The following is a 27,781-nucleotide window of genomic DNA, read 5'->3' as shown; positions in this document are numbered from 1 at the left end:
GGCCTACCCTGACCACCCTATCAGTAAATAATTCTCCCATTACCTTCTCAAGTCATCCTGTTTAGTTCATTCATAGGACTGATCACAACCTGAAACTTTATTTATCACCTGCCTCTAGCTGTTAGAATGTAAAAGGCATGAAGACAGCCTTGGCCCTACTTATGGATACAGCCTCTGTGGAGTGGAATCCATGAATGAGTGATGGAGGTAGCTGACATTCTGGGAGGTATGGGAGCCTGGACACCGTGCACTTGTGGGCACTGTCCTGGAGTTCTAAAGCTGTGCTGGGTGCTATGTCAAGAAGGGAAGGATCAAGGGAGCAGGGGTGGTACCTAAAGGAGCACAGCGGGTGAGAAGCTGGACGGGGTGATGGGCAGCTGGTAGGGACCCCAAGGGGCTGACTTCTCATTCTGCAAGGTGAAAAGCTGATCCAATCTGATGTGGGGTCAGCAACACACCCGACTAGGGAGATGGGCACCCAGTGGTGGTACAGTCCAGAGCCCACAGACGGCAGAGATGGAGGGGAACTTAGGAGAAGTGGCGTGTAGTAGGTTAAGCACTTGGGCACTGGTGTCCCTTATACCTGGATTTGAATCTCTGATTCAATCATGTACTTGGTGCATGAGCTTGGGCAAATTATGGATCTGAAATTTCACTTTCCACATCTCTAAAATGGGGATAATAGTTCCTATCTCATAAAGGTTAGGTCAGAAAATATGCACCAAGCACTTAGCTCAGTGCTTGGCACATAGAAAGTGTTTAACAAATATTGGCTCTTATGACTACTATGGGGCTTCCCTGGTGGTTCAGACAGTAAAGAATCTGCCTGCAATGCAGGAGACCTGGGTTCAATCCCTGGGTTGGGAAGATCCCCTGGAGAAGAGAATGGCTACCCACTCCAGTATTCTTGCCTGGAGAACCCCATGGACAGAGGAGCCTGGTGGGCTACAGCCCACAGGGTGGCAAAGAGTTGGACACAGCTGAAGCAGCTGAGCACACACAGGACTACCATCATGCTGTCCAGTATACTAACCAAGGAAAAGGCATAGCTCAGACAGGAGCAGGGATGAGCCTGTGTCACTCAGCGATGCAGTGTCAGAGAAGGGCCTGGCACTCAGGACCAGCACCCCTGGCCCAAGTGTACTTCTCTCTCTTCCCTTGGTGGTGGCCAGAGGACCAGCCTTAGTCCTAATGGTCTCCCTCCCTAGGTCCAAGCCATCTTGCTTCAGAGGCTCCTGTCCCCTCAGGGTGCTAGGGAGGACCTAGACAGAAAACCTCCCAAATTTTCCTCTGAGGAATCCAGGCTCAGGGTCCCCCCACAGAGAGCCCGCAGATGGGATCTTTGTCCCAGAGCTTTGGCCTAGCCCCAGTCAGCTTTCTAGCTCCTGAGCTGAAGGCCTCGTGAGAACTCCAGCCAAACACTGGGAATGGTTCCATCAGCTCACTTTCATCAGAATCATTATCTTAGTTTATGAAGAAAAACACAATGTTTAAGTTAATTTTAGTCCCCATGATCCCTGGGAGCTATAGCAACCAATCCTATAAAAGCACACATCTGTCCACAGTGCAAACAGATATCTGAGGAATCTGCCAGCACCCTGTACTAAACAGCTGAGGCAGAGCTCTTGATCTGTGCAACTGGGAGAGGTCTTGGTGGTCAGCTGGTGCAGAAATACTTTCATGGATTTCTGACTCATCCCTTTCAAAACCTGAAGGAAGCCATGGGCCTTCTCTAATGAAAAATGCACAGACATCCAGACTTTCTCAGGTTCAAGAATCTCCCCCCTCCCTTTTTTTTAACTTTGCATTTTATAGTGGAGTATAGTTGATAACAATGTTGTGTTAGTTTCAGGTATACAGCAAAGTGATTCAGTTATACATGTAAGTGTATCTGTTCTTTTTCAAATTCTTTTCCCATTTAGGTTGTTACAGAATATTGAGGAACATTCCCTGTGCTATACAGTAGGTCCTTGTTAGCTATCTGTTTTATATATAGTAGTGTGTCTATGGGAGAAGGTGATGGCACCGCACTCCAGTACTCTTGCCTGGAAAATCCCATGGACGGAGGAGCCCGGTGGGCTGCAGTCCATGGGGTCGCTGAGTCAAACATGACTGAGCGACTTCATTTTCACTTTTCACTTTCATGCACTGGAGAAGGCAATGGCAACCCACTCCAGTGTTCTTGCCTGGAGAATCCCAGGGACGGGGGAGCCTGGTGGGCTGCCATCTGTGGGGTCGCACAGAGTCAGACACGACTTAAGCGACTTAGCAGCAGCAGCAGCAGCAGCAGTGTGTCTATGTCAATTGCAATCTCCCAATTTATGCCTCCCCAACCCTTCCCCACTGCTAACCATAAATTCGTTCTTTAAGTCTCTGAGTCTGTTTTGGTTTTGTATGTAAGGTCATTCGTATGATTCTTTTTAGATTTGCATATAAGCAATATCATATGCTATTTATCTTTTTCTTCCTGACTTTACTGCACCTGAAGACCAGTGAAGACCAGCACTGGGCACTATTGCAGGCTGGAACCCTAGTAAAAGACAGCTTCCACTCTGACTGAGAGCCAGCTTTGTGCTAGCCACTGCTCTGGACTTGGAGCACTGCAGCGGATAAGACACGTGAAGTGCCTGTTCTGTGCTGACCACTGCTCTAGACTTGGAGCGCTGCAGCGGATAAGACACGTGAAGTGCCTGTTCTCAGGCCGTGTCTGTCCAGCACAGGTGACAAATCACTCCTGATCATGACAAGTGCCAGGAAGGACGCAAAGCAGGGCAAGGTGCTGAACTAAGCCTGTGAGAGCCTCTTTTAGGAGCTGACATTAGGACAGAGATCTGAAGGGCAAAAAAACTCCAGGCACAAGAAAATCAGATGGGAGAAAGTTCCCAACAGAGGTGAGAGCAAGTGCAAAGCCCCTGGGGTGGCAATAATGTTTCAATTGTTGAGGAACTGAAAGGAAGCCAGTGAGGATAGAGTAGAGTGAAAAAAGGAGGAGAGTGACAGGAGGAGAGGATGGCAGAGAAGGCAGAGCCCACATTGTGCAGAAATTCATGAGAATGTTCTCTGCCTTCTCCCTTTTCATTTTATTCAAACCCAGTTCATGCTTTGAGAGCTACCTATTGCAGGAAGCCTTCTCTGCCTGCTCCAACTCAGACCCTGCCACTCTAACCCCCCAGGGATAAACCTCAGAGTCTGAACCACTCATATGAGTGGGTGAATGCCTAAGGCTTGGATCTCAGCAAGATCCAAGCACCTTGACGACAAGGACCAGATATTAGTTCTTACACTTCTCCAGATGTGAGCTGCGCACTCATAAATATTCATACACTCACTGATATTCTCATAAATATTCAACTAAGACCTGTCATACCAAGAGTTCATCCACATCAAAGTGAACCAGGTTGGGACTTCCTGGTATCTAGAGGCTAATCTACTTGCTAATGCAGGGGACACAGGTTTAATCCCTCATCTGGGAAGGTCCTACATGCTGTGGAGCGGCTAAACCCGTGTGCCACAACTACTGAACCCATGCACCTTGGATCCTGTGCTCCGCGGCTAGAGAAGCCACCACGATGAGAAGCCAAAGCACCACAATGATGAGTACGCCTCACTCATCGCCAGCCAGAGAAAGCCCACCTGCAGCAACAAAGACCCAGGGCAGCCAAAAATAAATACCTAATTTAAAAAAGAAGTGACCCGGACTGAATGTAGAATCCACCTGCCTACCCCACTTCTAGACAGGTGATCTTGGGCAAGTAACAGCCTCTTAGCGCCTCTGTTTCCTGATTAGTAAAATCAGCATAGTAACAGTATCTATGTCAAGGGTTTGCCGAGAAAATTCTAAGTCCCAAGTAAACCTTGGTCATTGTTATCTCTGTGATCGTAATATGTATCAGCAATCACCTTATCTATTCTATACTGATGACACAGATTTCCCCAGCTAGATGGCCAACCCCTTCTGTGTCTATCGGTGGCACAGCTAAGAGTTTGAGTGGTTATTTTTAGACAGTATCCCGAGCCATCAGTGATGACGCCATCAATGGCAGCTTCTTCAGTCTGTACAGAGGCAAGTCCTGGCCTTGCCTTTGCCACAGATACAACCCCCTCGCAGGGCTCTGCCCTCCTCAGCACTGCATGATGCCAGGGAGCTCTTGTAAAGATCATCGGTCAGACACTCCAGACACTTGGGCCTCGATATTCCCCTTGGGAACCCTGGGTGGGTGATCCCTTGTCCCCTCTAGGCCTCAGTTCCCCTCTGAATGAGGAGGGGACTGTTCTAGATGATTCCCCCAGCCTTTCCAGTCCCAGCGCTCTGCTCGGTCAGTCTGTCTAGGCAAGAGCTCCAGAACCCATGTGGCGGGCGGGGTTGGGAGGCGGGTCAGGACAGCCCACCGCGAGGAGAGGAGGAAAGGCTTGGAAGACAGAGACAGCTTTGGCTGTGGGGAGAAGGGGAGGGGAGGGGAGGGGAAGGAGGAGACAGGAGGAGGAGGGACCACGGGGTGGAGGGGGAGACAGACCCAGCCCAGAGCTCTGAGTGGTTTCCTGTTGCCAGGCTCTAAGCCCCTCACATTCCTGCAGACCTCCAGACTGCCCGGAGCTTGCCTGCTGCCTGCCTGCCTGCCACTGAGGTATGTCCGACCCCTGCCCTGCCTGTCCCTCTTCTAGGCCTGCACCCCCTGCACCCTGGCCCACTCCTCACTTTGTGTACAAGGAAAAGAAGCTGTGTTGGGAGGTCTCTGGGCGAGGGACTCCATCCTTGCTCTCCTAAAGGGCAAGGGACACAGACTTGCTGCCTGTTAACTCCTCAGGTGAAACTGAGATCATGTGGTCTCCCCTTTGGATTTGCAGAAAGTAATCCGACTGTCTCTGAGAGAGTATTTTCTCCCTGTCCCTCTCTGCGCCTGTCTCTCGGGTTTCAGACGCTGCCTTTACAAATGGGGGCCACCTCTTCCTTTCCTGGGAATATGATCTGGGCACAGCTGCAAGAGGGATGGGCCACCAGAGTCTGCCCTGCTTCCCATTCCAGGAGGAGAAACTTTCTAAACTTGGTTCTTGCACTCTGTTTTCCTAAAGGGACTTGGCCTGGGTGATAAACTGATCTTTGGAGGGATAAGAGGGGGTCTTCACCTTTCATCAGCACCTCTGTGAAGGCTCCTGTTGCCCTGGAATTTCTCCCCTCTCAACCTCCACCCTCTCCAACACACACCCACACACACACACACCAATTCCGGTGCCATTCAGCCTGAAATAGCACTGTCAGACAATCAGCCCGGGGTTAGGCATTGTTCTCATCCCGGGCTCCCCAGGGTGTAAACACAGGAAACTCAGCAGTAGTAGCCCTCCGTGTGTCTAGATTTGAAGACCCCTGATATCCGATAGGGTCCAGAGAGGCGCAGGGTCCGATGGGAGACTGGGTGTGGTGGTGGTGTGCTGCAAAGAGTGGGAGGGAGAAGACAAGATGGAGAGGGTTTCAGGGCGACCTTCTCACACCTTTGCCATGAGAAGTTCAAACTCTAGGCTGCTGTTAGGTCTTCAGGTAAAGCCCTTCCTACCTATGGCTTCACTGGCTGGTTCATGAGCAGGCTTCCTGAGTCCCTAAGAGCACCAAGTGGAAAGGGGGGCCTTGGGGAACGCATGTCTTCCAGGAAGCCCAGTCCACCCAAAAAGAAACAGAGGGGCACATGTTTTCCTCCAGAAAATGCTATTCTATGCAGAACACAAAGAGAAAGGGTTTTCTCTGCGGTTGAATTTCTGTGCACCCCAAGTGCTGAGAGAGGATGAGAAGCACATCTGAAGTAGGGGGGCAGACTGAAGACATACATTTTACATGTGATCTTAGGTAAATGTCTCCCCTGGACTTAGTCTCCCTGTCTGTAAAGTAAGAGGAATGGACTCAATGATGTTTGGGATGCCCGACGTCTTCTGAACTTTCCAATGAAGGTCTCTTAAAGCAGAATTCATGGACTAGCCTTTGGCTAGTTTTCGAGGAAATTGCAAGCCCCTTAAAATTGTATATACAGTTGTGTGTGTGTGAGAGAGAGATAGACACAGAGAGAAATAGAGACCGAGTTAGTGGCAATATCCAAGAGGGTGTTCACAGCCTTCAGTCTTAAAAATATTCTCAAATGGACGCCTGCCCCTCCAAGTAGCCAGAGGGCATGATGTGGGAGATGGAGAGGGTGGGGACTGGAAGTGAAGGTGTATTTGCAGGAGAATGAAAAGCTTTGAAATGGGAGTGGTTGGGGGGGAAGAGAGAGTTAACTTGCAGCCATCATCTGCCACATCGACAAAGCCGGGAGCTGGAGTTGAGGGAGGGAGGGGGAGGGAAGGGAGGGTGCCTGGAGAAGGAATCAACTTTTGAAACTTTCTCCAAGTCCCACCCACCAAAAGGCTCTTCTTTGCTATGACTCACTCTAGGAGGAATGCGAGTTGCCACGGTAACGTTTTTTTCAGGGTCTCTGCCTGCTGGCTGGGAGGGGACACTAGAAACAGAATATCAGGCTCTGTAGGTCTGAATGTCCCCCACTCCACTCCATCCCAAGAGGGCAAATTATAGGTCCTGCCCTCCCGATCTCCCAATCTCCCGGGACCCCAGGGCAGCTGTGGGGCTATAAGATGCTTCCTGCTTCCTGGGATAGGCTACTTGAAGACCCAAGTTTTAAAACCACCTCTACCTCAAAGGTGCCATTTGACCTTGAACTAATGGCTTCTTCTTTCTGAGCCCCAGGTTCAAGGGGAACCAGGTCCTCCTTGGTTCAAAAAGTGATAACACCACCACCTCAAAGGGATACTATGTGGACAAAACGGGGATGATACACAGAGAAGCGCCTGCTACACTGTGGCCCTCTCACCTAATGAGATGGGTTTTTAGAATGGATGAATTGATGGCATCCAAAGACTTGGTGACATCATTCCCGGCTTTTTTGTTCGGCAGCGAATGGATGAATTGATGGCATCCAAAGACTTGGTGACATCATTCCCGGCTTTTTTGTTCGGCAGCTTCATCATCTTAGGGTTTGGATACAACTTCCCTTTACTAAAAGTGGTGACACGCACATTTAAGCAAAATAAATATTGTCCAAATTCTTTTGATTTGGGCACCTTCATATTTCCCAAGAGTGTTGCACCCTCCAGTGTCCAAGGCAAAGGCAGAGGTGGAACCTAACTCACAGTGACATTTGGAAAGACACTTCCCATCTCCAGACTCAGTTCCCTAATCTGTTAAATGGGGAATCTAACCTAGGGTCTCCAGGTGCCCTTTCAGCTCTGAAGTCCTGTGAACCCAACTGCCAGGTGCTGCTTTCATTAGAAAGAATAGTCAGCCCCCTGGCTGCCCCCTTTAACAGCTCCTGGCCCCCTAGTTGAAAAGGAAACAAGAGAGGAGGGGCTAGGGGAACTTGGATTGCATAATAGTCATGCTAAAATCTTTATCCATCTGTAGAGACTTGTCAACCAATTGTGTGGCTGGGGTTTGCTATTCACAAGAGCAGTTTTCCTTGCTAAAAAAATAAGCTATAAATAGAAAAGGATGGTGGAGGAAAGAGCTGAGGATGTGAGGTAAACAGGAAAATATTTGATTTTTGACGTTATTTAGACAGGTATGTGTGCAGGGATAAACAGGGACAGACACAAACCCACGAGGATGCCAAGTATATAAACATTGATTTCACCGACAGGCACCCACTGGCACAGCTAAAAATAAATGTTTCAATACATGAGCAGACACAGGGGGTCATGTACTCACGGCTCTCTCTGAGGAATACCTTGACTCACAGACAAGTCTCGGATGTCCATCTGATGCATATGCAAACTCTGACCCTCACCTATATGGGCTGAAACCCACAGATGCTGAGTCAGGTAGACACGCAGCATCACATACAAAGCTTCACACAGTGGTCACTGGTCACTGGTCAGTGACTGGTCACTCAAGGTCACTGGTCACTTATGCAAATACACAATCGCCATTTGTAGCCACACACAGACATGCACAGCCAGACCTAACTACAGGTCATGGCGGAGGGATAGATGCCTGAGTGTTAGTCGCTCAGTCACGTCTGACTCTTTGCGACCTCATGGACTGTATGTTGCCCAACAGGCTCCTCTGTCCATGGGATTCTCCCAGCAAGAATACTGGACGGGGTTGCCATTTCCTTCTCCAGGGGATCTTCCCAACCCATAAATTGAACTCCAGTCTCCTGCACTGCCCGCAGATTCTTTACCATCTGAGCACCTGTTGTATATTATAGACAGAAATTGAGACTCAGGAAGGGAGAATAACTCAAAGTCACGCAGCAAACTGATGTCTGAGCCAAATTTTCAGACATCTGGAAACATCCAGATGTTCATTTTGGCTTTTTTTGTTGGTTTCCTTTGAGCAGTTTGGTACTCTCCTGACACTCATCCCTGTAGTCAACAAGCCCCATGGATAACAAGTGATAAGAGCTACCTCTCTTCCTCCTTTGCTGGCTTGCCATGGCCTGACACAGCCCACATGGCTTTGTCATTAGGGCAACAGGAGGTGGCTAAGAGGTGACTGCAACCAGTGACTTGACAGAATTATTTAGAAAAACAGCCTCCTTCTTATCCAGGAGATGTCTAGACAGGACATTAACTCTGCACTCACTTGTCAAGTTATAGACCTTGATGTCTGTAGGCAAAGTAGAAATGGAGATACCAACCCTCACTCTAGCTTGGTTGTTTCAGAAATGTGGTATTAACCCATTTCATATGAGGATCTTTCTGGCCCCTTACGTGTTAGTTATGGCCATAGGATCCTAGACTAATCAAATGAAAAAATAAACAATTCCCCAAACATCTTGATATTTCTGAATATCTGGAAGTTCAGCCCAGATACCAGCTTGCCATGTATGACCTCAAGTGAATTATTTTCCCTCTCTGATCCTCAGTCTTCCTATATCTTAAATCAGAAGCATGGCAAAGAGGTGTTGCTTGGTGTGACACCACCAATCCATTGGTAGCAGCTGCCAAAAGAACTGTGTCCAGGATTTGAGTCCAACGAGGAGAAGGGGATGACAGAGGATGAGATGGCTGGATGGCATCACCATCTCAATGGACATGAGTTTGAGTGAACTCCGCGAGTTGGTGATGGACAGGGAGGCCTGGCGTGCTGTGATTCATGGGGTTGCAAAGAGTCGGACGCGACTAAGCGACTGAACTGAACTAGACTTTAGGGGGAAAGGTCATATGATTGATTAGTAATGTCTGCCACATGCACAGGAAGGGCAGGTGGAGCCACATGTGCCATGGATTTGCTTGCTATGTTTAGGATGTGACAGCCTGGACACTTTGATGTTATTTCTCATCCCTTCCATTTGTGGTCACCCAGATGCACCAGTGGTCGCTAGGGGGAGCCAACGGGCAGAGCCTAAAGCTCCACCCTGGGGCTTCTAACCACAGCAAAACGTGGCATCTTAGATGTGTTTATGGAACATCTGTCAGACTGATACCAGTCTCATGCTCTGGGGCTATTTCTGAGTTGCCTCTGAACCTCTTCAAACCTGTGCTTAAGCACCCTAAAACAGGGGTCCTCAGCTTCCAGGACCTAATGCCTGATGATCTGAGGTGGAGCTGATGTAATAATAATAGCAATGGGGTCGCACAGAGTCGGACACGACTGAAGCAATTTAGCAGCAGCAGCACAATGAATAGAATGTGCTTTCATCACATGCTCCACTCCGCCTTGGTCTGTGGAAAAATTGTCTTCCATGAAACCGGTCCCTGGTGCCAAAAAGGTTGGGGACTGCTGCCCTAAATGTTTCCCTTAGCTTCTTCCCTTCCAGTAAGAATTGTTAGAAGTGGAAGCAGGGAGTCAAGGCCCAAGCTGGGAAAGGCAGTCCTCTGATAGGCTTCTGACTCAGCTGACTTGGAACGTCAGGGCTGAAAGGAACCTTAGGGACTATGGCCTCAGGGTCTTCAAACTCTTCTCATGAAAGAACTTAGAGGTTCTCCAAGGCATCTCAGGGAGTGTCCCAGTGCCAATCCCCATCTCAACACTGTTTTTTTTCTTTTTTTAATTTCAAGCTGATTCATTGACTAGATAATAGTGCATTCATATGTACAACAAAAGTGAACGGCTCTTAGTTATTTCAAACTTGGACTTCCACAGAAGACTTCATTGAGAGAAAGGCTCCCTGGCTTGTATGACTCTGAACACCACTGATCTAAAACAACCTCTGCGTTGTGCAGAGGAGTGGCACTAGGTGAAGCCAAGGAGCAGAGGAGCCTATCCTAATTTGAAGGGTGGGCTGGGGGCAACACTGCCAAGACTCAATCCCAGGGCTCCTGACTTCCACATCACCTCTGAGTGGCTGTGTGTGCTCCCTGGGGTGTGAGTGCCCACGTGGCCACACTGGCCACAGTGGCACCTCTCTGGACTGTCTCAGGCCTCCTTCTGAGTCCTGGCATTCTGGTGGGCCTGGCTCACTCACAAGTTCCTTTATTAGCCTCTAGACTTGTTTTCCTCTCTTTGGGCTTGTTTACCAGGAACATGTGTTTTGGGAACCCTTGTTAGTAAGCCAAATGGTGGAAGCAAGATGCCTGCTTTGCGTCAGCAGCCCAACTGAGAGGGCAGCCTGGGGCCTGGCTTCCTCACTGTGCCCTGTGGAGGCTGGGCTGGAGTGCCCGAGACCAAAAGGAGCAATGCCTACTTTGTTCCAGCCCAGCACCTGTTCCCCCTGGGCCATGAACAAAGAGCTAGGATTCTTGTCCTGGATTTTCAAGGGGAATGGAGATTCTGGGATCTTTGTTTTTTAAGATACTCTTCTGATGCTTATCTCTTGTAATCACCCATGAGTCTTTCAAGGTAAGTATGTTATTTTCATTTTAAAGATGGAGAAATAAACTGAGGCCCAGAGAGGGAAAATCACTTTCTGAAAGTCACACAACTGCTATATGGCAGAACCAGGGTTTGAACCTATATATTCTGTCTCCAGAGCCCCTGGGCTTACCTCTCTGCCATAATGCCTCTATAAAAGTTGATAACCACTCTGTCTAATATGGGCTTCCCTGGTGGCTCAGATAGTAAAGAATCCACTGGCAATGAAGGAGACCTGAGTTTGATCCCTGGGTTTGGAAGATCCCCTGAAGAAGGGAAAGGCAACCTACTCCAGTGTTCTTGTCTGGAGAATCCCATGGACAGAGGAGCCTGGTGGGCTATAGTCCACAGGATTGCAAAGAGTTGGGCATGACTGAGGGACTAAGCAAGCTCTGTCTTAATATGGTAGCCACTACCCACATGTGGTTCCGTAGAATTTAAGTTAATTAAAATGAAATACAAGGAAAACTTCAGCCCTTCATTTGCACTAGCAACATTTCAAGTGTTCAGTAACCACCGGTGGCCACTAGCCATCACGTTACACAATGCAGATATTACACAATGCAGATATAGAATATTTTCATCATCTTAGAAAGTTCTGTTAGACTGCATTGCTTCATAAACTCTTCTACTCAAATCAGATTTGATGACTGTAACCCAGATTCTGTGCTTCATGTCCTCAGGGGTCTATGATTCCAAGATCCAAAGTCTAAAATTTAATGATTCCAAGATTTTTCCCTAGTTCTGTCCTTCAGCAACCCTTCAGTGTCCAGAGAAAGCCCACAGGAGGCCCTTTATGTTTCAAGGGAGATGAACTTGGGTGGGGTGGGGGGGGTGGCGGCTGTATTTTTCCATCCCCAGACTCTTTCTAAAGAAGGAGAGGTGACCTCAGCTTCGGGTCCTGCTGGCAGCCAGGGACGGGTTTTCAGCCGTCTCCAGAGCAAATACAGGCAAAAGGAAAGGACTGGATGTTCGGAACAAGAGGCAGGGGCAGTGGCGGGGTGGGAGTGAGCTAAGTCTGCATCTGATGACCGCTGGGCCAAGGGAAACACACCTCCTGCTCCCCCGCCCACCCCCCCCCGCCCAGTCTCATTTCCTCCAGGGTACCTTGGGCCAGTTCACAGCCCAACTGGGCCCCATCAGGTGAGCACCTAGCGGAGGAACTGCTGCCAAGGGAAACAGCAGGTGAGGCAGAGGGCAGGCCAGAGGTGGAGGGGGGCAGCCTTGGTCTTCATTCAGCCCTGCCACCCTCTCCCTGGGGCTCTGGGCAGGTTTTTTCCCCTCTGGGCCTCAGCCCTCTCTTCTGTACTATAAGGTAGAAAGACATGCCTTCAGCCCCCAGTGGGATGCCAGATTATGAAAACATTCTTAAAAGGATAAACACAGGCATCATTACAAACTAAAGAGATACAGAGTTTTTATTTAATACTGCTCATTTATACAAAGGTGTTTATATTTTCACCAGATGGGCATGCCAGGCCTAGGTTTGATTGGCAAAGGATGTGTGCACAGCTGATCATTTCTGGATGCTGGGGTTTGGCCCTGTGTTCTGACCTTGCTAGGGTTACTGATGCACGCCCTGACCTTTGCAGGATGGGCACCTGGCCTCTTTGACCAGTGGTGGTTAGAGAACCTCAGACAGGAAGCTCATGGGTATGCAGGGAGTATGGTCATACATTCGAGAACCGTCCAATGCTGCCCTTCCCTCCCATCAAACAATCTGGATGAAGAGGATGTTGGGATGAGGGAAAACTTGGCAAACCCCCAAATTAGGGAAACACCTCCTCCTCCAAGACTGTGTGTCCTTTTCTTAACATCCCACTCTTCTCCCCGATCCCCACCCCAGTCTCAAAGAAAACCTCTATGAGGCACAACCCAAGTCCATGAGGAGGAGTTTTGTCAACTTGGAAGGGGCCTGAATGTTGTCTGACTTCCTCCCTCTCCATCTCAGACCGCTCATCGGAACAACGGGACTCACAGCCCTCCCATGCCGTGGTGCCAGTGTGTGAGGCCTTTAGAAATTTTAATGCACCGTGAGATCTAGAATGACTTTTCTCTTCTGGCTGCAGCACCAAGGATGGGGGTGGCAGAAAGAGTCAGTGTGCCACTGGGAAAGAGCAAGGCTGGTGAGGTAGGACAGACAGAAGAGCCGACCCCCAGATCTTTCCCTGGTCACAGAGGAGGAGCAGTTCCTCTGCTCGGATGAAGGACACAAACCCTGGAGACGCTAGTCTTCCTGGCTCTCCAACCTGAAGCTTATTGCATTTCCAGCCCTAGCTGGGCTGCTTCTCTAACAGTATGACTTGTCTGTCATTGGAGCCCAGACAAGGTGACTTTTTTTATTCCTGTTATGAGTCTCTGACCCTTCAACTTCTAACGATCTCAGACAAGCCTTTCATTCATGCTTTCTCTCCTGTTCCTTTCATCCAAAGCCACATGCAGGCATTGTTTTGCTTTTGTCTCCAAGCGGGGAAGCAAGAAAGGAGATTTTTCTACCTCTAGGCTTGAGAGAAGTGGAGGAGGGAAGACAACATACAACTCTGTGTCGGGGGGAAGGGGTGAGGAACATTTCCAAAACCTCCTGGAAAGGGAAGACTGCATTCAGATTGGAGTTGGGGACACCGTGAAGCAAAGCCAAGCCCCCAGGTTGATTTCTTTAAATTTCTGTTGGTTTTATTTCTTATACATGCCATGGAATACTGAGGTTTAGTGTCTATTTCAACCCCAATAGAGGACCATTATGAAGTCTTCCCTTCTGGTGCCTCTTTCTGCTACGCAAATACCATAATTTAAGTGAAGATGGGGATAATGGAGGGGATGATGTATGTCAAGACCAGCATGTGCTTGGGACAGTTAAAGGGCATCTCAAGGGCTCAGGCTACCACCTCAAAGCTCAGCTAGTCGAACCCTCTCAAGTAATAGAAGAGGAAAACCATGGTCTAGAGAGGATGAAGGATTGAACCAATATACCAAGTTAATATTGAGACAGAACCAGAATCCTTGGGATTTAGCTCCAAGCTAAGTGTTTCTTCCATGATGCCACAGTACCTCCCACCGAGGTGCTTGGTCAGTTGAGAAATCTTGGAAGGAGCCAGGGACAAATGGGGGAAGACATGGCCACTGCCCACATTGACTAAAAGCTGCTTAGGAGCAGGGGAGTATGCTTGCTCTGTGTGGCATAGATGGATGATCACAGCAGACCAGGAGAAGCTTGAAGGGAGGCAAGCTGAACAGTAGAAGGAAGGACTTTCTAAAGCCATTTGGAAATGGAAGTTCATTGAGTTAGGACAAGAAACAAAACATCCCCACCGCAGTTCCTTGGTTAGGGACAGCATTCTGGCAGCAAATCATCAGAGATTCTGCTCCAAGATGCCCTCCAGTCATTAGATTGTTAGAGTCGAGAGCTCAGCATCAAGAGGAAGGTTTCAGCAGTGACCTGGGTGGGAGAATTTTCTAGAGAACTTTCTAGATCTCAGTTAACATCTTTTAGCTGTGAAGGGGAAACAGAAGGTAACACAAAACATATGCAAGCATTTGGGTAGTTTCCACACAGAATCCAGAGAAGTGCCATCCCTCCTGGGCAGAATGGAGGAAAGTATGCCATAAGTCTCCATTGGCTATACTTGAAAACTATCGTTCTTTGTTTTAGAATGTAGGCCTCACTGTCTCAAATTGGCAAGGGGTTGCTGCCTATTAAATTCTCTTATTAAAGAGGGGTAGGGAGAAGGATCGGAGAAGGCAATGGCACCCCACTCCAGTACTCTTGCCTGGAAAATCCATGGACGGAAGAGCCGGGTAGGCTGTAGTCCATGGGGTCGCTAAGAATCGGACACGACTGAGCGACTTCGCTTTCACTTTTCCCTTTCATGCATTGGAGAAGGAAATGGCAACCCATTCCAGTGTTCTTGCCTGGAGAATCCCAGGGACGGGGAAGCCTGGTGGGCTGCCGTCTATGGGGTCACACAGAGTCGGACACGACTGAAGCGACTTAGCAGCAGCAGCAGCAGCAGGGAGAAGGATTGGAGGAGGAAATGGCAACCAACTCCAGTATTCTTGCCTGGAGAATCCCAGGGATCGGGGAGCCTGGTGGGCTGCGGTCTACGGGGTCGCAGAGAGTCGGACACGACTAAAATGATGCAGCAGCAGCAGCAGCAGCAGGGAGAAGGAGGTCAGGGGAAAGACAGGAGAGGAGGAAGAGGAGGAGAAGAGTCTGGGGTATAGGAAGAAAAGAATCCTAGAACATCAGCGATTGAAGGGCCCTTGAACAAGATCCGGTTCAACATTGCCCAGACTTGATTAATTAACCAGTTGTCTTTGTCCAATCACTGTTTAAAAATTTAAATAAATGTACTGAGGAAAGAGACAAGATCCCTACCGTAAATGGAAAAACCTGCGTACTTTTGTCATAAATAGAAGGAAACTGTTAAACTAGATACAAAGGAGACAGAACAACTGTACTAAATTCCAGCTGGATGTCATTTCCTGCGGAGGCTCTGAGCCAGAGGCCTGCCCTCTGTTCAAAAGGGTGAGAGAAGAGTGTTAGATGTTAAAGACTCGTTAGCACCAAACTGAGACTTTCTCATACCATCAGGATTAAAAGAGAACCAAGTAGAAGCAACTTTCTCCCTGTCTTTCACTATCGTTTACCATGGATCATCTAAAATTATTTTGCATGTCACAGGAATTCAGTGTCAGGAGGAACTCTCCATCGAGAAACCTCGCCCTCACTGAATTATTCATCTCTCTTCTCCCAACAGGGTTCCCAGCACCATGAGGGCCTGGATCTTCTTTCTCCTTTGCCTGGCCGGGAGGGCCTTGGCAGCCCCTGTGAGTACCTGAAAGTCACATCTTCTTGGTCTTACCTCCCACCACCAGCGCAGGGGCATTGAATCTACCAGCCCTGGATGTTCAGAGGGGACAAGCACTTCCCCTTCTTGAGTTGTCTTTTTTTTTTTTTTTTTAAGATTTTTTTCCCTTAAACTAATAAGCTCAAAATAAAAACTGAATGAGGATCATTGGGAGGAGATTCCAGGGAAGAGAGATTTCCATGTAATGTGAAGATGTACTTGTTTAGCGACCAGAGCTTCCCCAGAAAGCGACTAGGATTGTTTTAGAAGGAAGTGAGCTCTTTATCATATGAAGACTTCCAGAAGAGAAGGGGATGCTGATGGGAGTGATGGGAAAACAAGCCCCAGCCAGCCAGGCACCTCAAAGTCATGTGCTATCTTGCTTCTTCTCACTCCAAATTGACTCCAAGAAGGAATTGCCAAATAATGATGATGATGATAGTATCACACTTGTGGGGAAGATACTGACATCTGTTAAAATTCAGGGTTCATCCCCTATGGGTCTCAGTGTTCCCATCTGAAGGGAGTTGGTCTGCATCAGACCAGTTGGTCTCCTATCATTATGGGAGTCTAAGCTGCGGAAATGCTTTTTGGGTTTTGATAGACACTCCAGATATAACTATACAAAGCGCGGTGCTCCGGAGCCCCACAGGGCCTGCGTGTTTGGCTTCTCCTGTGCCCGAGTTGTCTACCCATGGCAGGCCCTGAGGCACAGCCTCGGGGGATCTCCCATGAGCCTCTCTCCCAGCTCTCCAGCTTCAGTGGTCCAGGCTGAGGCATGTTAGTGGTGGGAAGCTGGCCCGGGCCCCAACCTCTCTGAACCCCATTTTCACCTCCCAACAGCAACAGGAAGCCTTGCCTGATGAGACAGAAGTGGTGGAAGAAACCGTGGCCGAGGTGGCCGAGGTAGGTGGTGGGGGCCCCAGACTCGTCTCTGCCAACATCTGCTCACTGGGGAATCCAGACGGGGGCTGTCGGAGCAGGCCATTGTTCCCCTTCCCACATGCATGCACAGCACAGATGTAAATCCTGTAGATCCCCCAATGATGACACACGCCCGAGTGCTCCCCAGACTCTCCCAGCAACCTCATAGGTGGGAGCTATGATTCCAAATTTGTTTTTTACTGTTTGAATTGTGTGACATTTTTTTCTCAGATGGTCATCCAGAGTCTCCCCAAATATCAACTGATGAAAGGGAGACTACCCTGGTGCAGCTGGAAGGGGAGGGAGCTTGGCACCCCCTCTTGCCCTAACACCCCTGGTGGCCTCTAGGGCATCTCCATAGAGTTCTGGGCCCTTGAGGTACAGCGAGTCCATAGATTCAGTCTCGATTCTGGACCTGGCACTTGTGCCTCCTGGGATCTGAACCCAGCACCCATTTCAGCATGTCTATCCCCATCCTCTGTGGGTACCCAAGGCTTTGGGCAAGTCCCCTCCAGCCTTTGCCCCTTTCCTCCAGGTCTGGGGGTGGGGTGGGGCATTTGACTCACTCTTCTCCCTCCACCCCAGGTACCCGTGGGAGCCAACCCCGTCCAGGTGGAAGTAGGAGAATTCGATGATGGTGCTGAGGAAACCGAAGAGGAGGTGGTGGCCGAGAGTAGGTCCCTTCTCCTTATCTTGTTACACCAAGCCTTTGCCCTCTGCCGCCCAGGCCTGGGGTGTGGGCCAAGCCTGTGTGAGGTTCCTTCCCAAGGAAACGCAGGGTGGGGTCCTCCCTGTGGGAGGGGCTGTGAAGGACAAACTGCCTTGACTGAAAGATTGGGAGTGTTTTCTGGAATCTGGAAAGATCTATTTATAGCCAGGCTGTGAGTGCCAGGAAGGGAAGTCTCAAGCTGGAAGTGGCCTTGTACCCTTGCAGCACTTTAATCTAGTTCCAGAGTTGGGTTTCAGGTTCCTACTGAGATTGCCAGTCCCATCCGGTCACTTGATGGCCCCAGACGCTTTCACACTTATAAGCTTATTTAATTTTCACATGGCCATGAGGAAATAAGCCTGGAAGCCTGACACAACTCCTATACGGCTGTGAGAACCATGACCTGGGGCTTCTGGCTCCCGCCCACAGTCCAGCATCCCTAACCCACAGAATGGAGACTCACCGCAGTCCAGGGGCTAAAGCCCCAACTCTGGAGGTGGACCAACCAAGGTCTGCCTCCAAACTTTCTGCAATGTCCTCTGACAGCCCTCAAACCTTCTCTGAGCGCAGCTTGATCATGTCTTCTGTGGGGAAGGGTGAAGACAGTGGACCCTTGCCCCAGGGTTGTCGAGGGACTACGAGATGAAAGTAGAGGCACCCTTGCCCAGGACCTGGCAGGTCAGGCATCTAACAGAGGAAGACTACGACACCGTAGTCAAGCACCAGGAGGAAAGGCTAGATGAGCTCTCATCCTCAGGGCCTGAGTATCCACTGGAGCAGAAGGGCATCTACTGAGTCCTGTTCCTTCCCCTCCATGTCCCTTATCCGGTGTTTACGAGACACAGGCAGACTCTATTGTTCAGTCTGGTCCTGGGGCTCTGTTCCCTTTTCCGCTACGGACACTCAGGTCTGTTTTGCTGGGCTGCATAGCTTCCTGGCTCCGTGACAACAGCTGATGTTCCACGTCATCCTAGAAAGTCTATTCTAGAAGTCCAAAATACCTCACTGTCACTGATCCATGAACAGCCGAGAACACAGTGGTTGCTTCTATCCTCGGGGGAGCCATATGGCACCCAGTGCTCCTGGGTCCCAGACTGAATCCCCAGCCCCCGCAGGTATGCCTGGCCCTGACCTCAGACCAAATCTCTAGTCTCCAGACAGAGCCAACTGCTCCCCGACAAGCTGATTTCAGCAGAAGAGAAGGGAGGGTGCAGGGCTGCCCAAAGGTTGAGTTGGGGGCCGAAGCTGAGGACTTCTGTCCAAGGATCCACGTGGGTTGGGTCGCGATGGATGTGCTAGCCCGGGTGAGGCTAACCACGTTGCCCTCATGCTGTACCAGACCCCTGCCAGAACCACCACTGCAAACACGGCAAGGTGTGCGAACTGGACGAGAACAACACCCCCATGTGTGTATGCCAGGACCCCACCAGCTGCCCTGCCCCCATCGGCGAGTTTGAGAAGGTGAGGCCCAAGGGACAGGGCGGGGGGTGAGGACTGCGGCCCTCAGGGCGTCTGCTCAGAACACTGCCAGCCTGGGGGATCCCACAGGGCAGCTCCAGGCTCAGAAGTCCCCTCAGTAGGTCTAGTCACAGCAAGAGACCCAGCCAGAGAGGGTCTCTGTCTGGGATGCTCCAGCAGTCACTGGAGAGTGACTGTCACTGGACTCTCCAGCAACGGGCAAGAATTTACTCAGCACCACCAGCTTCCAGCCCTACTGAGACTCAGAAAGGAACACACACGAGGGACTTTCTCATGTGGGAGAATCTTGGCAAAGCATCAGGTCCAAACATGTGGGTTCTGGGTCACAGCAAAGGTTGACATCAAGTGTGAGATCTTAGCTATGTTCCTGATCCTCTCCAAGTTTTCTCACCTCTAAAGATGGGTCAGAAATAGACTTTATCTCATAGAGCTATTGCAGGGATTTGTCAGATAATGCCTGGTACTTAGTAAGTACCCAATATGTACTATTTAAAAAAACTTTCAAAGCTGTCCATTCAGTCTCCAATAGGACTCATCTGTCCATCCATCCATCCAAGTAAATATTTATTGAGCACTCATGCATATCAACCATTTTGCTAGTGGTCACCTAGCTCAGGGCCACAAATTGAGTTCCAGGATCATTCCCACAACCTCCACCTGATCTCTCCATCTTCAACCTCTCCCCAGTACAACTTACCCTTTGAGGTCCAAATTTTAGCATCTTCGTCAGCTCTTCCCTCCTCCTCACCCCTTCACCACCTATCACACTGGTCACCAGTGCCCATCAGTAATCCCTCTGCAGTGATATGTAAGCAGTAAGTATGTGCAGGGTGTTCAAGACAAGGCTTCTCTCCTCCTGACACAACTCCTTCCTGTCACTGCCCTTGTTCAGCCCACAGCATCTCTGCTCCGCCATCCTCATGCGCAGAGATTCGCAAGGACCAACATAACTCACCACATCTTTGCACTCACTGCTAATAGTTAAGGATATGTAGCTGGATGAAAAGGGAATTGGAAAAAGGCTGAATGTGGAGGGATCCATGCACTGTCTTGCTTATTCTCCCCCTGCCATGAAGGGTCTCTTTTCCCGGCTACAAAGATGAACTGCAGCCTCATGCGAGCAAGGCTTCTGCCCAACGAAGCCCATTACAGACTCAGCACCCACTGTTTAGTTGAAGCCTGGCCACGCAGGCATCCCATGCCTGGCATATACCCAAATGCCAGACTCCGAGCAGGAAAAGAGATGTTCAGCATGAACCATACTGTCTGTATGAGCAACCCAGGCAAATTGAGACACTTGCATCATTTGTGGACAGTTTTCTAACAGTGCAGACAACTGTTCACCAGCCTCGCTCCCAGACACCAGCCAAGGGCCAACATCGCATGAAGGCCTTTCTAAGGATAACAATCCCAGGCCTGCTGTATTAATTCTTCTGCGTACTCTACCTTTCCCTGATCCTCACCTTCAATTCATCTCTTCTGTATCTCCCAGGTTTGCTTTCCCATATCTCAGCCCTGACTCTGTCATTCTGCTGCTCAGAGACCAGCAGCGGCTCTCAGCATGGGCTGAACATTGACTTAGGAGCCTAAAGAGTGGCTCCTTGCCAGGGCCCCACCCCTAACTCACTGTGTGGACCCCGGGCTAATCACGTTCCTTGCCTGGCCCTCAGTGTCCCCATCTCTGAAATGGGCATGGATGGCAGTACTGGCGAAGGGCTTTGGGAATGAGGGCGAGGCGCTCTGCTTTGCCGACAGGTGTGCAGCAACGACAACAAGACCTTCGACTCTTCCTGCCACTTCTTTGCCACCAAGTGCACACTGGAGGGCACCAAGAAGGGCCACAAACTCCACCTGGACTACATCGGGCCTTGCAAATGTGAGTCTCTCCTCGGGCCCTGCCAAGCCTCCCATCTCGGGGAGGAGGCACCAACCTGGCACTGATGCTGGCTCTGCCACCTCTGTGCTGTGTGATCTTGGGCACCTCTCTTCCCCTGTCTGAGCGTCAGGGATCCCAGTTATAAAATGAGATGATTGTTTATGAGCTGGTATCTATACTCAGGACCCCTCCAGGGAAGGACTGAGCAGTGGAGGGAACACAGGATCAGGGCGGATTTCTGGAGCCTCTCACTAGCATCTGAGACAGCTCACTTCTTTTCTGTAATGACGAGGAAGTTCTTCTATAGGTATAACCACAATCTTTCCTGCTTCAAAGTTGTGAAGCAAAAATGATGTTCTTCCTGGGCCTAAAAATACTTGATTTGAATGCTTTAAAATCAAGGCAATCCTGTCAGTTCCCTTTAGGCCCTGTTACTCAATATTGTCATATCCTAGGCCCTTTTACTCTGCTACATTCCCATCTGCCTGTGTAAAACATATGATTAAGCACCTGCTTCTAGAAACCTGGGAGCCAGGTGCTGGGGGCAGGGATGCCAGGGTTTGCCTGGCCTCTGGGGAGTGATCCCAGGTGCAGACTCAGCTGGCCCAGGCTCCTGCTCTGGCCAGGCTCCAGCGTGTCTGCCTCCCTGTCATCCGAGACAGGCAAGGCCCCCTCTGCTCCCCTCCAAGACAACATCCGCATGGTGTGTCTGGTACATTCTGGCACCAGATGACACCGGGGAGGGTCACTCACCTGTCTCAGGTGTGCAGAGTGCAGAAAGGTGGAGGAGGGGGAACCAGGTTCTCCTGTGGTCAGCACCGCTCTTCTAGTTACAGGGCCCTGGATGTGAAAAGAGACGGCTCAGGCCTGGGGAAGGAGGGCAGGGGAGGAATCCTTGGGCAGTGAGACTGACGCTTGTGCCAGTGGCTCTTCTGTTCTCTGGGGCGTATCGCTTGCTCCGACTCCTAGCATTTCCCTGTCAGATGTTCTCTTCCACTCCCCAGCTGCTGGTGAAGAAGGTCATGGTCCTAACCACAGAGGGGACTTTCCACAGGCCCAAGGATTGGGGAACGATGGCCCCTAGGTCCCCTGGCACCCACATGCCCTGGGGCTGAATGAGGCTCTGATAATGTGGCCTTAAGCAAGCCCTTTCTCTCCACACTGATCTCTAATAATTCCATGAGGGTGGACTTAGATGAAATCTCCAGGACCGACATTATGTCACCTTGAGTTCCAAAGACCAGGATGAAATCCTATCACTAAGAATGTTCTGGTGATTAAGCATACCTGAACCCCCACCCCGGCTAAGCTGGGCCTCTGAGTGAATGCTGTTCCTCAGTCTCCCAGCTTCAAACACCTCTCAAGGGTCAACATCATCATGGTGGGTCCTGGCCTCTGTTTTCAGGGCCCAACACCCAGAAAAGCAGGAGTCTCTGGAGCAAACCATTTCCCTCCCCAGATCAGATCAAAGTCAAGGGAACAGGGGATGTGCCTTTGTACTTGTCCATTTGCAGAGTATTCTCCCCACCCCCCCAATCTCCTTTGTTCAAAAGGTATGAAGAAACTGCAGCCCAGAGAGGCTGAGCCCGGTGCCAAGGCCACAGACTGAAGCAGTAGCAGGAGAAGGGCGGGGGTGGGGAGAGCGACGTGGCCAGCACATTGGCCCTCGGGCAGGGAGTCAGGGTCTGTGCTGACCACCTCTGTGTGTTGACCCTAGACATCCCCCCCTGCCTGGACTCCGAGCTGACTGAATTCCCCTTGCGCATGCGGGACTGGCTTAAGAACGTCCTGGTCACGCTGTACGAGAGGGACGAGGACAACAACCTCCTGACCGAGAAGCAGAAGCTGCGAGTAAGGGTCTTTTTTCATTCTGTCTCAGGGCACTTGCTCAACCCTGAGCTGGCCCTGACTTCGGGCCCCAGGCTGGCTGAGATCCCCAGTCCCATTCCCAGATCGAGGCCCCCAAATGTAAGCCCACATCCCGGCTCCAACGAGCACCTCTGTCCCAGGCTCCTCTGTGCGGCCTTTGAAAGCTCCTAGAACACATTCAGGGGCTTCCCAGGTGGCGTAGTGGTAAAGAACCCACCTGCCAATGCAGGAGACATAAGAGACATGGGTTCAATCCCTGGACTGGGAAGATCCCCTGGAGGAAGAAGGCATGGCAACCCACTCCAGTATTCTTGCCTGGAGAATCCCACAAACACAGGAGCCTGGCAAGCTATATACTCCACTGGGTCAAAAAGAGTCGAACATGACTGAAGTGACTTAGTATGCAGGCAGAGCACATTCACATCTTAAAGGCTCTGAGGAGTCCTGTAATGAAAGGACCTGCTCAATTTGTTTAGCTCCATGTTAAGTATGAGACATAAACAATTCTATTCCTTTTTCCTTCTGAGTCTGTGGACTTTAAGGGACATATCAAGCACTAGGAGTACTGATAAAATACAGCTCCCTGGGCCCCACCTCAGGCACAATGAACCAGTGTCTCTGTGAAGGAAGGCCCAGGAAGCTGCATTTTGACACACTCCCCAGTCATTCTGATTGAGATGGCCCCATGCCTCCACTTCTGTGGATGAGATAATGCTGGTACTCATCTAACCACCTCCTTCCCTCATTTGGTCTTTTTTTTCCTTGCCACTCTGCTCAGCATGTGGGATCTTAGGTCCCTGACAGGGATCAAATCTGTGCCCCCTGCAGTGGAAGCACAGTCTTAACCCCTGGGCCACCTTCCCTCATTCTGAACCCTGACTTTGGCTGGTCTCTGCCTACTCTGGCCTCCTGTCGGGGGGAAGGGACCTTGACTGGCCCCGACAACCTCCTGGACCCTTTGTCACACAGCATCTCTGCTCCCACAGGTGAAAAAGATCCACGAGAATGAGAAGCGCCTGGAGGCTGGCGACCATCCTGTGGAACTGCTGGCCCGGGACTTCGAGAAGAACTACAACATGTACATCTTCCCTGTGCACTGGCAGTTCGGGCAGCTGGATCAGCACCCCATTGACGGGTAAGACCCCAGAACCTCACGATCACGGAGGGGAGCTGCCTCTAGCTTGGCCCTGGAGTGGGCAGTCGCTGGTCAGGGCTGCTAGGTGCACTAGATGTGGTCAGAAGACCTCTGCTGCTCCCAGCCCTGGAGGCCCATAGCTTGCCTAAGGGCTGCGACAAGAGAGGATAGGTGTAGGAGAAAGGATGTAGAAAGAATTTAGTGCCATGAGACACTCCCTCCTTACTGCCTAAGAGGCAGAAGCCATCAGAACTGAAAACCCCTCCTTAACCCCGTGAGTGCCAGCCTTGGGTATCCATTCAGCAAGGTAGAAGGAGCTGGGAAGGAGCGCCAGACTCCGTGGGCTGGCAAGGCTGAGGTGGGGCAGCAAGGCCCTGAGACCCGGCCCCAATGGGGCAAACTGGCTCTGGAAGTTCTTAAGACCATCAGAGTGCCCATCCCGTCTCCATGGCAAGCCTTTGGTTTGATCACTCCTGCCCCATGTTGAAATGAGTTAGGAAGTGCTGTGTAAACGCCCTGTGGGATAGGCCAGGAGTGGTCAGCCAACCAACATTTATTGAGTGTCTATTACATGTCGAGCACAATTCCAGGCAGGGGATTTAACTGTAGTGAGAACTACCACGTAGGCCCTTGCCCCCATGGAGCTCACCCTCTGGGTGGTGGTCTGTTTCTCACAATGGAAGGAAAAAGTAAGGAATGTGCCCGGAAGTTGCAGGTGGTGGCTGATGGTCTGCAGCTGAGCAGGACCGGCCCCTCATGTCCTGCCTTCCCTTGCTGTGTGCTCCTGGAGCAGCTCAAAAGGAGGGCCGCTCTGCTTGCACAGGATGCCCAGGGCTGCGCCCCTCTGGGAGGCTCAACCCTCCCTCCTGGTCCAGCCTACCCTGTGGGTGATCCTGGGGGGCTGGGGTCTCCTGAGTGCTGGGAAACTGCCTGTAGCTTCTCTCCCAGGCTCTTTCCATGGCTGGGATCCATCTGAGTCATACCGTGAAGGGGAGGGGAGAAGCAGGAACATCTGGACTCAGGCTGAGCAAGGAAGGGGCCTGGAGGGAGGCTTCCAGATGGGGCTGCAAGGACCCTGCATCTGGGAAAGCAGCCTGGGTCAGAGTCTCCGTCCTTCCCCTCTCCTTGTCCCAGAGCTGCCCCGTGACCTTGCCTGAGTCCCTGCCCCTCCCTGGGGCTCGATTTCCTCACTGATATACAAAGAAGGGGGAGGAGCTTCAGTTCAACCAATCCCTTCCACGAGTTGGGCCAGATAGGAGGGCCTGGGGCTCCTTGGGGAAGAGTGTTTTGAGGACAACTAATGGAGGGCTCTGGGGAACAAGGGAAAAAAATCCTACATGTGCTCTGGAGTCCAGGCCAGCTGGGAGGACAGGAACAGGAGATGGGGAGAGAAACCAGAAGGCCTCCCTCTCACAAGGGACACAGTACATAAAAGATAAAGTTCTATTCACCCTCTGCCTGCCAATTCCAGTCCCTTCCCACGCTCCCTCCCCAGAAGTCGGCACCCTCTTCCTTTTATTTTTCCAGCCACACATCTTATGGGATCATAGTTTCCTGACCAGGGATCAAACTGGGCCCTTAGCAGTGAAAGTGCAGAGTCTTTCAGACCTCAGACCTGGAAGGGCCCTTTAGACATTATGATCAACTCCTCCCCCTTTGATGGAGGAGGAAACTGATGGTCAGAGTAGGGCAGTGCTGTATGCTCAGAACCACAGCAGGTCAGTGGCAGAGCCCATGGAGCATCCTCTCCTTCAGCCCCAAGGGGCAGGCTCCCTCCCTCTGTCTCCCCAAGCAGGGCTGTGGGGCTCGCTCAGCCTCAGCCTCTCCCCACCTCACCCCTGCAGGTACCTGTCTCACACCGAGCTGGCCCCACTGCGCGCCCCCCTTATCCCCATGGAACACTGCACCACCCGCTTTTTCGAGACCTGTGACCTGGACAACGACAAGTACATCGCCCTGGACGAGTGGGCCGGCTGCTTCGGCATCAAGGAGAGTGAGTGTTTGAGCAAAGGATCCACTGTCCGAGAGGACAAAGACTCCCTCTTTGCTGCTGTCTGTGTGTCTGTCCTTCCTGTCCGTCTCTTCTCTGTGCCTGGTTAACTCCTGTCTGCTCTCCCTGCCTGGGTGGGCCTCGCTCTTTCAGGTGACTTCCTGGTCCTTCTCTATCCATCCGTTGTCTCTCTCTCCCTTTTCAAGCATCAGTACTCACTCTGTGTCTAGCACTGCTTTGGGAACTGACAGGCACCTACAGGAAACAGCACGTGTAATTTGGCAGCACAAGTGACAAGGACCAGCCAGGGACAGGGGAGACCAAAGTTCTCAGTCACAGACTCCCTTGGTGACCTTGGACTGGTTACCTGGCCCCCGGCCCCCGGGATGGGCGGGATCCGCCAACTCCTTGGGAAACATTTCCTCATTGACCCCGGCCCCCAAGTCTAATTCTGCTCCTTCTTGCCTTGCAGAGGACATCGACAAGGACCTCGTGATCTAAAGCCATGCCTCCTCCTGCAGAACCAGATTCTCTCTCTTTGACCTTCCCCCTCCTGTTTTCCCCAATGTTTAAAATGTTTGGATGGTTTGTTGTTCTGCCTGGGGTCAAGGTGCTAATATAGACTTAAACGAATATATTAACGGTGCTAAACACAGACATTTTAACCCAAGTCACGACATTCTTAGCTGTAACTCAGCTCTCACGGCCTCTTGCTCACCCATGAATGGTCCCGTTTTCCTCTTGCCGCGTGCACCTCCACCCATTGTCTTGGTGGCACATGGGTGGAACACTTGATCTGCTCGAGTCTGCCTTCAACACACATTGCATCTTCAGATTTTCTACTTTTCTGTTCAAAACTAATATTCACCAAGTCAGACTTTGTGTTAATTTTATATCAGGGTATTGGCTGCCAGGGGGTCATCCCTAAGTGGCCTGAAGATGGACAAAGGGAAGTAACAGGCACGTGATGTTGGCAAGGATGCTTCTAGGGCTAGAGGATCAGTGGTGGGAGAGACCTGCAGAATCCACCAGCCAGAACTGCAGATAACGAATCTTATGGTCAGGGGCTGTGACTGACAGAAGGAAACTGAGGCTGTGTTCTGAAAGTACATAAACTCTCACATATACCCAGTTCTTCACCATCTCCCCTCCTCACTTTGCAGTGCCATTTCTTTTTGCATTAGGCAATTTGCTCAGACTTTCCAGAGCCATGGCCCATCCGTTCTCTGGAATCCCCCACACCTCTGAGAGGTGGATCACCATGTCCTGCAGGGCTGCTCCCCTCCAAACTACCTTTAGGAGATGCAGGACAGGGAGGCTGTTTCAACCAGAAAGACCAAAATCAAGAGCGAGGAGCAGAACGTGGTAAAACAGAAAAAGGGCAGGTGGCAAATTGGTTTTCTTTTGGGTTTTCTGTTTTCTTTTTTCACATCTGGATGGCTGTCACCAGAGATCTTTCAGTCGCTAGCATGTTCCTCCTCTTCTCCCCTCCCCACTTTTTCTTTCTATTAATCAAAAGAAATTTCAAAATCAATGGGATGGTCGGATCTCACAGGCTGAGAACTCGTTCACCTCCAAGCATTTCATGAAAAAGCTGCTTCTTATTAATCATGCAAACTCTTGCCACGGTGTGAAGAGTTTGACAAATCTTTCAAAATAAAAAGTACTGATTTAGAAACTGCCTCCCTGAGTGACTTTGCATGTGTCCTAGTGACCTCATTTCCCTGACGTGGAGCTTTGTGGACGTAACATGTCCACACGTGAATACACAGAGGCAAAGCCTCGCAGATGCATTATTACCCTTTCGTACACACAAGCTTACTTATACACGGGAATGTGTGGTGCCTATAAGCATGGATTTAGCTTTTAATTTTATGACCTGGGGGCTGACCTTTTTCATGATTGCATTTCATTATCAGAGCACCGGGCTAAGCAACCAGGGAAAGCACCAATGAAAGCAATGCCTTCACTAAGCATTCACTCATTCATTCACCCATCCATCAAGAAATGTTTATGATGTACTTACTATGGACTGATCCCATTCCAGGTACTACAGACACAGCTGTGGCAAAGCAGATAAAGCGTTTGTTCTTCTGGAACTTACAGTCTAACGAGGAATGG

At 50.6% G+C, this 27,781-nt stretch overlaps 1 protein-coding gene across 2 annotated transcripts; it reads left to right on the top strand.

Annotated features, from left to right (window-relative positions):
- Nucleotides 1–4,562: 4,562 nt before the first annotated feature.
- SPARC (secreted protein acidic and cysteine rich) lies at nucleotides 4,563–27,338 on the top strand. Of its 2 annotated transcripts, XM_059887934.1 has the most exons (11): nucleotides 4,563–4,625; nucleotides 13,264–13,477; nucleotides 15,589–15,658; nucleotides 16,522–16,584; nucleotides 17,188–17,275; nucleotides 18,651–18,772; nucleotides 20,546–20,666; nucleotides 22,384–22,517; nucleotides 23,522–23,670; nucleotides 25,515–25,663; nucleotides 26,133–27,338. In XM_059887934.1, the coding sequence occupies exons 3-11, from the start codon at nucleotides 15,602–15,604 to the stop codon at nucleotides 26,159–26,161; spliced, it is 912 nt and encodes a 303-aa protein (XP_059743917.1). In that variant the 5' UTR covers nucleotides 4,563–4,625; nucleotides 13,264–13,477; nucleotides 15,589–15,601; the 3' UTR covers nucleotides 26,162–27,338.
- Nucleotides 27,339–27,781: the final 443 nt, after the last annotated feature.

The sequence above is a fragment of the Bos taurus genome, chromosome 7, assembly GCF_002263795.3.
Source record: "Bos taurus isolate L1 Dominette 01449 registration number 42190680 breed Hereford chromosome 7, ARS-UCD2.0, whole genome shotgun sequence".
In the NCBI taxonomy this organism is placed as follows: domain Eukaryota; kingdom Metazoa; phylum Chordata; class Mammalia; order Artiodactyla; family Bovidae; genus Bos; species Bos taurus.
The sequence above is the reverse complement of the archived record's forward strand: the minus strand, read 5'-3'. Positions and strand labels throughout refer to the sequence as shown.